Source organism: Aedes aegypti, chromosome 2 (genome assembly GCF_002204515.2).
Source record: "Aedes aegypti strain LVP_AGWG chromosome 2, AaegL5.0 Primary Assembly, whole genome shotgun sequence".
Lineage (NCBI taxonomy): Eukaryota > Metazoa > Arthropoda > Insecta > Diptera > Culicidae > Aedes > Aedes aegypti.
Window position 1 is genome coordinate 299,660,227 of NC_035108.1, and position 13,872 is coordinate 299,674,098.

Genomic DNA, 13,872 nt, shown 5'->3' on the forward strand with positions numbered 1-13,872 from the left:
AAAGTGTATGATCAATAGCCTGGGTATATGGAAAATATTAGTTCTCGCTCCAGTCCAGGGTTGCCAGTAGATTTTGGAAAATGTCTGGTGAGTTAAAAATAAAAGTTCTTGCAAAATCTGGCAGACAGCATTGTGCAGGTATGCTTTTAGATCCATATTTCAACAGTAACAAAAAAAATATTTGACATAGAAAAATTGATCTAAATTTACTTCAGCACTGAAACTTGAGCTTGCCTTTTTTTAAATGCATAAGGCTGTATTCATACATTTTAGTATTTTAGCTGTGGTATTCATTATATAAGTCTGATTCTGGCAGATTCTTATGATTGTTAAAAATTGAAGCCAAAACCATGAATCCGTGAAAAAGTTTTTTATATCAAGTTAATAAATGAGAACTGCGCTCTAGTAAAGTTGATCTGGACCAAGTTTGAATTACTACCTACCGTCAATTTGTCAATGAACGGGAGTGTTTGGGACAAATGAGATTTAAATCCCAAAACACTATCGCAAAGCAATCAAGGTCTCTACCCCCTCTACTGGCAGCATATTATTTTACAGAACAGTATTTAAATCGCGATCCTTTTTTTGTTATTCGATAGCTTTGTCCCATTTTTTCATCAGTTTAAAAAAAAACTCTTCTAGTATTAGAACCTGTGTCGAGTTTGATCATTCGTTACTTGGTTCTGAAAATATTCCGAAATTCCTAGCGAAACCAACATTTCCCATATAAAACTCCTTTTGCTGTCATTTTGTTTTTACTCAATTCATAAAAAATATGGGCTAAGCAATGTCAAATATTGAGAAGTTTCTCTCTAAAAATCATAAAGATCCATTGAGTTATCTTCAAGTAAACTGAAAATTACAGTCAACTCCCCGTAACTAAATATTGAAGGAACCATCGAGTTAGCGAGCTATTGAGTTACAGAATACAAAACCAGTGCAACTGCGATCCAAGGGACGATCGAGTTAGCCATGAAAACAAACTTTTATTATGGTTCTCTAACTCGATATCGAGAAATGGAATATCGAGTAAGGGAGTATTAAGCTGAGAGAGACTCGCGAAGAGGAAAAATATCAACGTCATATGCAGCCCAGATTCCGCTGTCACGAAACGTCAGATGCAGCCCGCCGTTTTTATGGCAGCAAAAGTGAAAATTATTGTATTCAAAATAAACTTTTATTAATAACACCAGTCGACAGAGCACTTTTTTCTAAAGTTGCTGTTAAATCTAAACACGAGATTAGTTAATTATAATGTCTGCTACGTTTGCTGGCATGAAATTTCACTCAAAAGGCTTTTTATGATTCGGTTTGATGCAAACGCAATCATTCTTTGGCTTACGCATGATTGGTATAAACACAAAGTGGCATAAGAAAAAACTCAGCAATCACAGAAAAAGAAGACCGTCTTCGCGAGTCTCATCTCAGGTATTAAGTTTGTAAGGGAACCAAAAACAGTGGAGATTCGATCGTTCGGCCTCCGCTACATGGAATGACTCGATAGTTGGGTGTCCTCTGGTTGGAACAAATCCAACTTAAAAGCACTCCAATGTCAAAAGTGGAGGTAAAAATATCTGAGAGCCGACGCATTTTAGTCTCCATATATATCAAAAATGTGTTTCGAAACGATTTGCACTCCATATACGTGAGCCTGGAGCATTTTTATCTCCTGTTAGTCGTTCCAACTAACGGGTAGGGTTCGCTAGTTGGAAGACAGTTGTGGTCACACCAGCGAAGCCCCGCTGTACATAAAAACTCGTTAGTCAAAAACGGTTGCATCAATTTGCTTCATGTTTTCACAACAGGTTCTCATTAAACTATTGTTTTGAAAAGCGTGTAAATGAACATACAAAAATGGCTACGCGTCGGTCTGTAAAGTCTGGCTTAATTTTAAAATGTTTTGCAAAATGAGTAGTTTGTCTTTTTATCTTTTCCTCGATAAAAAGTCTTGCAGTGCCAGATTAATCCGGCATAATGGCAACCCTGCTCCAGTCCACTTTTTGGGCGCCAGCTTTTTCAGTTTTATCGGTGTAACTATAATTTAGCACCATCCGTTCAAAGTTTGCAGGCCAACAGTGACTTCAAAAGCATCTGATGAGCATAAATTGGCTGATATTTGTGGAAATTTTTTATTTCTTCGCAAAGTCTAACCGTTAGCTGTTTGGTGTACTGATAAAAATATTTATTTAAACTTGTGTAGTATTGTTTTTACGTGAAAGCATGGAACAACATTTTGACTGAAATGCCGAACACTGCGTTCATTCTGTCTCATATTCCGGACACCTTGACGCAAATTCCGAACAGCACGAGTAAATCGTTATCAAATGAATAATTTTGCAAAAAAATTCATCTGAGCTAGTTCTACTGGTCTCGAACTAGAGAATCATCACTACTCCCGAGGTATAAAATTGATTGGAAGGCGTTAAAATTAAATTGCATTTGACTGCCATTTCCTGGTAATTCGATGACATATATCAGCGAAACATTTCAACCTTGTCACCATACAAAAACCGAGTGTTCGGAATATGAGTCTGTTCGGAATTTGAGACAAAACGGTATCCTTATTTCGGATAAGGAACAAAATAGCAAATTTTCACGGAATTTGGTGACCCACTAGATCGGTTTTTCATGGAATGGTTGTACAAATATGATCAATTTTGTAATCACAAATTTCCAAATCCCAGAAAGTGAGATACTATGTGAAATTGTTTGAAATAATAGTAGTTTTAAAAATTGAAATTTCTGCCTGACTTGAGGTTTGAAATTTTATTATCACTTACGATTTGAACAATTTTTACCTAATTATCAAATGTACACACAAAAGTAAATTTTTTAATATATATGTTAAAGAAAAAAAAAATAAAGGAGAACTTGCAACTTTTTCTCAAAATTTCATTCTAGCAGGGATTCAGAAAAAGAATATGATGTTGTGGGTAAAAATTGAACACATTCATAGTGCTGTGGAGAAAGTTTCAGCTAGATTGCTTGAAAAGCAGAAAAACTGGAACATGCGAAAGTTGAGCATTTTGTATGAAAATCGGCAAGCGCTGCTATTCTTCAGAACAGCACTGTATATATATAGAAATATATCATATTGGTCAGTCACCAATCTTGATGTTTTTAACATTTCTGTTAGTCTTCTCGAGGATTCTTGTTCAAAACAATCGTATTCGCAATACATATATGTTCCACCGATTTAGATTTCAAGCCCTAAATTGGAAACCTCTGCTCTTGCATTGAGACATACCGTTGCGTCCCTTAGCAGTCGATATTCGAGCTAAAGAGATGTAAGTCGGGTGATATTGTCTTGTTTATGGGCGCCTTAATTTGCTCATTCCGTCTCCGAGTGTGTGCTGCACTCACTTCTACCAGACATCAACCGTGTGGATAACTGACAAGCATGCGGAGGACGAGACGAGATCGATTGTTTGTAATTTATGATACAGTTCGGCTATTCCAGGAATGGAGGACTCAAAATCGTTGCACCATTGTCGGATGGTCATTTGTAGAGAGAGTGAGAAACGGCGTATGGTTTGAACAAGGGATTAGGACTTCCAGTGAGATCTCGATGGATTGATTGTCCACAATTGGTATAGAGCTCGTGTCTATTGTTTGACCAATCCATTGCTTCGCATGCAGTCACGCGTTGAACAGGAGCAACCGTTTTTGTGTATTACTTTGTTGTAGTCAGAAACGTGCCATTTTATTGTTTATACCAATTATTTATCAACCAATTATATTTTAAAACTGTGAATCTTTTTAGTTTTACATTTCAATTATTATAAGTCAGTGTTGGTTGATTTCGCCTGAAATTATTAAACATCCGCCACGATTGTTAAACGTTACCATTCACCTAACGTACAAAAGGTAGGTCTTTGTTCTAGTGTTTAAAGCAGTACCTCTCATGTAATGGATTCTCTACCATTTTAGATTTGACCATCATGAGCAACAGCAACTACTTCAACCAATCCCTCAGGACAGTACCAGATTTGGTAGCTAATCTGGCAGCGGAGAATGCAAAGCTTCATTACTCTCGGCACAACGGTCCCGGGGGTGGAAATGCCAAGTATTACAAAAACTACCAGGTAAGAGAACTGAATTTGGCGTTTTTTTTGTTCGGTCGAATGGAGGTTTTAGAGCAGACCTGCTCATTAAATTCTTTTAAACTTATAGTCATCTATTCAACGGTCTATGAAAACATGATGCCTTTTGAAAACTATTGATTATTTTACGATATTGAAATTTGACAGTGGCATTCAGTTGTTTACATCTTATTCTACAGCTAGAACACTTCTTATAATTATTGAAGATTCTTATAATTATATTTGGGGGCCTAGATAGCCGTAGCGGTAAACGCGCAGCTATTCAGAATGAATGAATGCTGAGGGTCGTGGGTTCGAATCCCACTGATCGAGGATCTTTTCAGTAAAGGAAATTTTCTCGATTCCCAGGGCATAAGAGTATCTTCGTACCTGCCACACGATATACACATGCAAAAATGGTCAATCGGCAAAGAAAGCTCTCAGTTAATAACTGTGGAAGTGCTCATAAGAACACTAATCTGAGAAGCAGGCTATGTCCCAGTTGAAAAGTAGAGTAAAGTGGGGAAAAAGTTCGAGTGGGGCAAGAGTTTCTTTTTAAGATTTCTAGCTCAAATCAAATCAAAACTTATAAATGTCATGGTGGTTCGAATGCTATTCAAGTAAGAGACTTTCACTCCAAATATCATAAAAATAGATTGAGATTTAGAAAAGTTATGGCTATTTGTTGTTTTTCGACGTAAATATTGTAATATTTGGTCAAGCTTTCGATGCATGGAACCAAATGAAGATAAAATATTTTTCAATATTTTATGTAAGGGCGTTTCTAGGCCTATCATAAGGATGATTTGACGTGTATTAGTTTTTCCATAAATACTTGGAATCAATTTTTGGCCCATAGCGGGGCAAAAGTTCGAATCTGCGGGGCAAAAGTTCGACCCATGTATAAACCCACGGAATTTTTTTCAAATTTCCTGAAATCTACATATTATCTTCAAATTAAGCGAAATTTCCCTGATCGTGCGAAAAATGTCACAAAAATTTTACATCTTTACTTAGATTTGCGAAAAACTGCTATTTTTTGGGTGTATTACAATTAACCCTGTTTTGGCCATTTTTTGATGAAAATTTTGTGTGTTTTTTTCAGCAAACATAAGTTTACGGCTGGTATAAAATATGCCTGGCATAAAAGTATTGATATTTTGTGTTTTAGCCAACGAACTTTTGCCCCACGCTAGATTCGAACTTTTGCCCCACCGATGGGGCAAAAGTTCGTTTAAGACAATCAATTTTGAAACTGTTATTACTAAAAATGGGTAAATATTTGGACACAAGTTTGTTCAACAAAGTTATAGCCAATATGTTGAAGGTTCGCTGTATGGTATTTGTTTTATTTCACCTGTTATTATTTTCCTGGAAACTTTGATTATACCACTAAGGTCGTACTTTTGCCCCACCTTACTCTAACGCCAGAAAGAAGAAGAACAATTATATTTGACTTTTAAAAATTAAAAAATTAAAGATAACGGAATTTACATCTAAATTAAGTTTATTTTAATGAAGCTCAGTTAAAATTGAACTTTTTATTACGGAATTACAAGAACAGGCATATGATATTAATTTCAGCAACTTTACCATCTAGTGGTTGGAAGAATTTAATACAATTTTGCATGAAAATCTCACAAATATTGTATTATATCGCTACATATACAGAAAATGAAAGGTTTTGATACAGTTTTTGTAATAAAATCCAACATTTCCTGTATATGCAACGATATTATACAATTTTCAGGGTTTATAGAGAAAGCCACGTAGAAGCAGTCTTATTCAACTAAATTGCGGAACACGTTTTCGTCTCAAGCACCAAAATACCGCTATTTACTCAATTAACGGTTGCTGAATCCATTGCCGTTTGAATATCATAGCACGTCTAGTTTTTGAAATATTAACTGTTGAAAATGCAAAATTGGACCATTGCAGCAAACTTTTATGCAAGTTTGCTAGCTTGTATCGCAATTTATTTGCATAATTTGCCACATAATTCAAACTTCATGTGTATCACAATATTTATCAAGAAAGTTCATAATTCTTTCGATGTTTAAAATTTTGTTTTCGATGGTCCAAAGAAGTATTGTATTTTGCCATATAAATGAAACGGAGAATTTTGTGTGGAGAATGCAAGCATGTTGACAAAATCAATTTATTCAATATGTTATCTTGCAATTCCAACTAAATTATATCTAAATCGACTAGCTAAAAATTGTGACGTGCTGAAACATTTCTGAGGACGGCATTAGATTCAATGACCCCAAATCAACTAGAGACACATATTCTGATCCTTGAGATACACAAAAATGTAATTTTTGTTACGCTGTGTTATTGTTATGGTCCAGGAATTTTCTAACGGAAGCTGGTTATTGATGGGTCGAATATCTTAAATGGAGTTAGTTCTATCGTTGTATTTTTCGTATGATTTTCTACTGCAATAATAATCAATCTTCATTATAAACTATACGTATTTTCCTTGAGTTTAACGAACAATATACTCCAAGTATCAAAACCTTCAATATGAAAGCTTACAAAACAAAAGGAACGAAAATTTGTTGGGAGAGTGATCCTCCTTTGGAATGATAAGTAGTTCGATGTTTTGTCCTATCGACATATTGGCATTCGACATTTTGTCCCGTAACTCTTTTTGTTTTGTCCATGATTAAAAAAATATACCGTTTCAACTAAAATTCCGAACATGACTCATATTGCGAACACTCGACTTTTTGTAGCGATTTTCACAAAAATCGCTCTACTTCCTTCACAAGATAATCAATCCTATTGAACTGTACAACCTCGACATTCCAAAATGATAGGAAAATATTTGTTCTTATGTTTAAAATCGCCACTGTTCGTAATATGAGTCATTTTCGCTGTTTGAGACTAAACGGTAGTAATTTGAGTTTCATATCTATGATATATGTTGCATAAATTGCAGTAGATATTATAATAAACCCTCGAACTGCTTAGTGGAATACCTTTAAATAAATAAATAACGAATTTAGTACTATACCATTTAATTCCACTAGAGTTTGTACCGTTTGGCAGATAGTATATTGACCTCAACTGTAAGGCTGCCTTCAATCCTTTTTTTTATTTTTATAAACGAGATTTTTTGCCCTGGGCTAGTTCATCTCGGGACCAACGGCTTTACTTCCCTTCCGAAGGAAGTCGTCACTGATTTTTTTTTGTGATTATCTCGGGGATAAGATTCGATCCCAGGTCCTCGGCGTAAGAGGCGTGTGTTCTAACCGTCTCTCTAACCAGGTCCGTCCCGTCCTTAAAATAACCTAGTTCGACATTATGAACTTCGGCATACTACAGGGTTACGTTTTCTCGAAAATACCCTTTACTGTTCCTTTTATAAAATTTGATGACAATTCATATTCATAATTTCATGACTATTCCACACAGTAACATCAAACTGCATAATATCAAAAAGATAAAAAAGTTTTTCAATTCGTTTTTTTTTTTGTGTTTTTCAAATAAACTATGAATAATTTATCACTTCAAGTGTCGGCATAAACGGCATAATTAAATATAAATATATTATACATAGCTTTCATTTCTTGTCATTACTAAAAATAACCTTTAGTTAATTCGATATTTTGAACGTCGACGCGTAATTTTTAATTTTATTATAATATATCACCAACTTAAGGTGACTATCAGAACTTTTTTTTTCCTCACCAGTAAACACCTTTCCCGTGGTGATTGTGAAAATGCAGAGGTATTCTCGGTCCCTAGAAGCAACAAACATTAGAGTAAAGTGGGACAAAAGTTCGAGTGGGACAAGAGTTTCATTTTAAGATTTCTCATAACAAAATTCATAAATGTCATGGTGGTTGAAATGCTATTTAAGTAAGAGACTTTTACTCCAAATATCATAAAAATCGATTAAGACTTGGAAAATGTATGGCTATTTGTTGTTTTTCGACGTGAATATTGTAGTTTTTGGTTAAACTTTCGTTGCATGGAACCAAATGAAGATAAAATCTTTTTCAATATTTTATGTAAGGGTGTTTCTAGTCCTATCATAAGGATGCTTGGAGGTGTATTAGTTTTTGCATAAATGCTTGGAAAAAAGTTTTTGGCCCATAGTGGGGCAAAAGTTCGACCTACGTATAAATTCATGGAAAAAATTGCAAATTGCCTAAAATCCACATATCCGTGCGAAAAACGTCACCAAAATTTTACATTTCCACTTAGTTTTGTGAAAAACTGCTCTTTTGAGTATAATACAATTATCTAACCCTGTTTTGGGCAATTTTTTGATAAATATTTTGTGTGTATTTTTCGGCAAACATAAGTTTATGGCTGGTATAAAATATGCCTGTCATAAAAGTATCGATATTTTGTGTTTTTACTAGCGAACTTTTGCCCCACACTAGATTCGAACTCTTGCCCCACCGGTGGGGCAAAAGTTCGCTTAAGACAATCAATTTTGAAACTGTTATATTTCAAATTTGGTAAATATTTTGGCACAAGTTTGTTCAGCCAAATTATAGCCAATGTATTGAAAATTCACTGTATGGTATTTGATTTGTTTCAACTGCTATTGTTTTCCTGGAAACTTTGATTATACCACTAAGGTCGAACTTTTTCCCCACCTTACTCTACACTCTAACATTCTTTCCCCATCCCAAGTGACTGTAAGGACTTGGCTGGCGCCGTTATTGATCAATAATATGAAATCTGCTATATTTGAAGTTCGAGAGTAAACGGAAACTCCCACCCCTTGTTCATTTGGATCGAAGTGCAATTCTTATTAGTTCCGATCAATCAAGTAGTACCTACCATTGATATGTACAGTTAGTATATGCTATGCTCAAATGTAAAGCCGTCTTCAGTGTCGTGTACTAGACTCGACTTTTCTGCAGTAGATATGTTTTATTGCAAGTAAGTTACAATTCTTTAATTGCGGCCAAATACAGTACTGAATAGAATATAGTACGCATTGGTCGTTTTTCCAAACAAAATTATTAAGTATGGAAGCTTGGATGTCGACTTCTAGAGCTCCAAATGATCTAAAATTTTGACCATAATTTGAAAATAACTTCAAACATGCTTATCTGGCATTTAAAAGTATTTCATTTCCAAATTTTAAGTTATCGCAAATGACGGGGTTGGTGGTTTAATAACTGCCGCTTCTGCAGAAGGTCATGGCTTTAATCCCAGGTTCGTCCCTTTTCTCTTCTATTCGTTCAAAGTAATTGCTAGAGCCTGAGACGGACAAGAAATCGTGTTCGCCTACGCTTCCCTTCTTCAACCATCATAACACGCCTCTTCTTACGCCTGATGCATAGGCAGTCTGCTAACCAAAAAGCAAGCATATTGGCCATTTACTTACCTTACCCATCTACCTTGATACCTTGCTGGCTACAGCGTAGCGTTACGCGATGGCCGGGCGTATTGTAGAGCTCCATCTTCATCGGTCTTAAGCGATACTTCTCCAGTTTCCACGAACGTTTAGGGTCGCCAGGTCCTCTTCCACTGCGTACAGCCAGCGTATTCGTGGTCTTCCACGCATTTCCACGTCTTCTTTGCACTAGGTGACCAGCCCACTGAAGTTTGTCGTATTTTACACGGATAATAATATTTGCACCTTTATACGCTTGATATAACTAGCGATTCATGCGTCTGAACCACACACCATTTTCGAGTTTCCCACCGAGTATTGTCCGCAGTACTTAACGCTCGAAAACACCTAAGACTTTCTGGTATGTCTCTTCCAACGTCCAAGCTTCGTGCCCGAAGAATCAATGGAAGAATGAATGTTTTATACAGGGCACATTTTGTTTCTGTTTGCAAGTTGCGGGACCTAAGCTGGTTACGTAGTCCGTAAAAGGCCCTAGTCGCAGCCGCAACATGTTTTTTCACTTCGCGGGAAACGTCGTTGTCACATGTCACAAGTGTTTCAAGGTAAACAAATTCTTGAACAACTTCAAACACATCCCCATTAAACACTACCTCAGCACCTACGCCACCAAGCCTGACTCTATCTCTACCTGCAACCATGTACTTCGTTTTGGTAGAATTAATGGTCAGGCCTATCCTCGCTGTCTCCCTCTTCAGAGGCACAAAGGCCTCCTCCACTGAGATGCAATCAATTCCAATCAAATCGATATCGTCCGCATTTCTTCATCCTCCCATACCTTCAGAACTACTCGATGGATCGACTGGTAAATCTGTACACTTGCGTGCTTGAGAAGTTCGACCGGGATCTCGTCCTTCCCAGCAGCCTTACAGTTTTTCAGCTCGCTGACAGCCTTTTTAACCTCTCCTATGGTCGGTGGGTCCATAGTTTCATCGTCATTATCAATGCTCATCCTGTTTCTCACTTCATTTCCATTTTCACCGTTCAACAAAAAGTGTTCCTCCCACCTGGCAGCTACCTCCGTTTTATCGGTCAGTAAATTCACTTCTCAATCATTGCATATAGTGGGCACTGGTACGGTATTGTTTTTTTTTTTGTTTCTTACAAGGGGGAAATCTGCAAACAGATCCCCTGAGAAGATAACTCAGGGAATGCGGGGATGACGCACCAACGACGACCCGCTAAAACCAGCCTATGCACTGTGCATGAGCAATTCATTTAGAATTGCTCAAGTGGTGAACAGTGCATCGACATGACCCTTGGACTCAGACCCTCATCTCCCCGGAACCACCTTACGGTATTTCTTCGGGAAGGGACCAGTGCATATAGCACAACACGTGTAGCAGAAGTAGCCTAGGCAAACTGCTTCTCCTAGCCGACTTAAACAATGTTACAAGGGACCAGCCTCGGCAGGGCTAATCCTCTGCAGCCAACTCTTGGTCGGCGCGCCATAGACGCTGCAATTCTAACATAATGTGAGTGACAGCCGTAGTTACTGCATTCCAGCACTCGGCATCCGCACACATTCTCTCTATAATATTGTCGGGGGACGTGTCCCCTCCGCATGTAGTGAGCATGCGACCTCTCACAACAATGAAACGGGGGCAATCGAACACGACATGCTCCGCTGTTTCCTCTACACCAGCACAATTGGGGCACGCAGGAGATTCTGAGTGCCCGAACCTATGCAGGTACTGTCTATAGCAACCATGTCCTGACAGAAACTGCGTCAGGTGGAAGTTCACTTCCCCATGGCTTCTACCATACCAATCTGACACATTTGGTATTAGTCGATGGGTGCATCTACCCTTAGTGGAGTTATCCCATTCCTGCTGCCAGCTTCTGAGCGTTTCCTCTTAACACGTGTCGCGGACTCCTCTGGTACCCCTTTGGTTGAAGCATTGAACATCTTCCTTGATGATGAGCCCGATGGGCGTCATCCCGGCTATGATGCACACGGCCTCTTTAGATACCGTCCGGTATGAACTTGCTACTCTTAAGCACATTATCCTGTACGTGCTTTCCAACCGCTTTAGTTTCTGTTCGTTCTAAGCGCTTTTGACCAGATTGGTCCTCCATACCTTAGTATGGATAGCGCCACGCTTGCCAGCAGCTTGCGTTTGCTGGCAATTACAGCAGAACTGTTAGACATCATCCTCGAAAGCGCCGCTATAGCCGTAGATGCCCTTTTACAGGCATATTCAACGTGGCTAGCGAAGCTCAGCTTGTCATCGATCATTACCCCAAGATGCCTAAGGGATCGCTTGGACTCTATGGTGCAATCACCTACCGAGATAAGCGCCCGTTGCTCGGACCTGCGGTTGTTGACCACCACCACCTCAGTCTTGTGACGGGCCAGTCCTAGTTTCCTAGACTTCATCCATTCCTCAACCAGGGAAATAAAGTGCGCTGCTGTCAACTCTACTTCCTCCATCGATTCACCATAGACCACTAGGGTGATATCGTCGGCGAAGCCAACAATATTAACACCCGTCGGAAGGGGCAGCCTCAGTACGTCATCGTACATCGCATTCCATAACAGCGGGCCCAGGATTGAACCTTGAGGTACTCCCGCGGTAATTCGAACGCTTTTCTGCCCTCCTCTGTGTCATACAGTAGAATCCTACCATCAAAATAGCTTTCTAGAAGCTTACACAACTGCACCGGTACCTTGAGGCGGTGAAGCGCGTGTGCTATTGCTTCCCAGCTTGCGCTGTTGAACGCATTCTTCACATCCAGAGTGACAACCGCGCAGTAACGGATGCCGCTCCTTTTATGCTCGATTGCCACCTCAGCTGTTTGAACGACCGACTGGATGGCGTCCAGAGTAGATTTACCTTTTCTGAATCCAAACTGGTTGTTGGACAGGCCGTCCGCACTCTCCGTATACGGTACTAGTCTGTTGAGAATCAACCTCTCCAATAACTTGCCCGTCGTATCTAGTAGACAGATAGGTCTATACGCCGACGGGTCACCTGGTGGTTTCCCCGCCTTTGGTAGTAGCACCAATTTCTGTCGCTTCCATACATCCGGGAAGATTCCTTGATCAATGCAGCGTTGCATCGTGGTTCTGAACATGTCCGGATCCGTGTTCACTGCCGCTTTTAAGGCAACATTCGGGATACCATCGGGTCCCGGTGCCTTGTTTGACGCGAATGATTTCACGACTTCTGCCAGCTCTTCGTTCGTCACTCTCGCCACTTCTTCTCCTTCATCTGCCGCATACGGCGCTGGGGGCCATGGGCTTATGGGATGGTGTGGGAAGAGTACATCAATTATCGATCGCAGCAACTCGGGCGATTTCTCTTGGGGCGCTATGGCTCCTTTGGTCTTAGCCATTACCACTCTGTAGGCGTCACCCCATGGACTAGAATTGGCACTCTCGCATAGACTTTCAAAGCATGCCCGTTTTCGACTCTTGATTTCCTTTTTGAGAGCCAACTTTGCCTCTCTGAATGCTGCACCGCGTTCCTCTCTTTGTGCTTCTGTGCGTGCGCGTTGCATTCTTCGTCTAGCCCGAAGGCAGATTGCTCGAAGATTTGCAATTGATTCGCACCACCAATACACTGGCGGCCTGTTCTCTCTAGGAGGGGCTTTTCTCGGCATGGAAGCATCACACGCTCGTGATATCATAGCAACTAGCTCTTCACCGTTTAGGTCCAGAGTGTTTCGTTCGCGCCTCAGGGCTTCAGTGAATACTTCGCCGTCGAAGCGCGCTGTTTTCCATCCTCGGGCTTGGGTCGAGTTACATCGCGCTGCCTTCTGCCCGCCTGGTATTATACTATAGCGAATCGATTGATGATCGCTATGAGTATAACCGTCATCAACGCGCCAGTTCATGGTACCTAAAAGGTTAGGACTACAAAACGTCACGTCGATGATCGATTCTGCACCATTTCTGCGGAAGGTACTCACTGTACCCACATTTGCCAGCTCTACATTTAATGCGGCCAGGGATTCCAACAATAGCTGGCCTCTTTGATTGGTGCAGCGGCTACCCCACTCCACTGCCCATGCATTAAAGTCGCCAGCTATCACTACTGGCTGCCGATTAGCTAGTTCGGCCATCATTCTGTCAACCATGTGGGAAAATTCTCCAATCGACCACCTTGGGGGCGCGTAACAACTGCAATAGAACACGCCGTTGATTTTTGCTATCGCAAAACCGTCATTTGAGCTAGAGACTACTTCTTGGATTGGGTATCGTCCTGTCGTCCCTATAGCTGCTAGCTGTTGAGACCTATCCGCCACCCAGTTCCCGTTGTTGGCTGGTATGCGGTATGGGTCCGATAATAACACCACGTCAGTCTTGGTTTCCGAGACTGACTGCCAAAGCAGCTGCTGGGCTGCATCACAGTGGTTTAAATGTAACTGTGTTACTTCCGTTTTGGCTGCTTTGATACTCCG

The 13,872-nt window shown here is 39.8% G+C and overlaps 1 protein-coding gene across 1 annotated transcript in view; it reads left to right on the forward strand.

Moving 5' to 3' along the window:
• The first annotated feature begins 3,575 nt into the window (after positions 1-3,575).
• The window catches only part of LOC5571658 (meiosis regulator and mRNA stability factor 1), a 67,224-nt gene continuing 56,927 nt past the window's right edge, over positions 3,576-13,872 (forward strand). The window contains exons 1-2 of the mRNA XM_001653694.2: positions 3,576-3,867; positions 3,931-4,085. Of these exons, the coding sequence (XP_001653744.2) occupies positions 3,942-4,085 (144 nt within the window). The 5' untranslated portion in view covers positions 3,576-3,867; positions 3,931-3,941. The remainder of the gene's footprint in view (positions 3,868-3,930; positions 4,086-13,872) is intronic.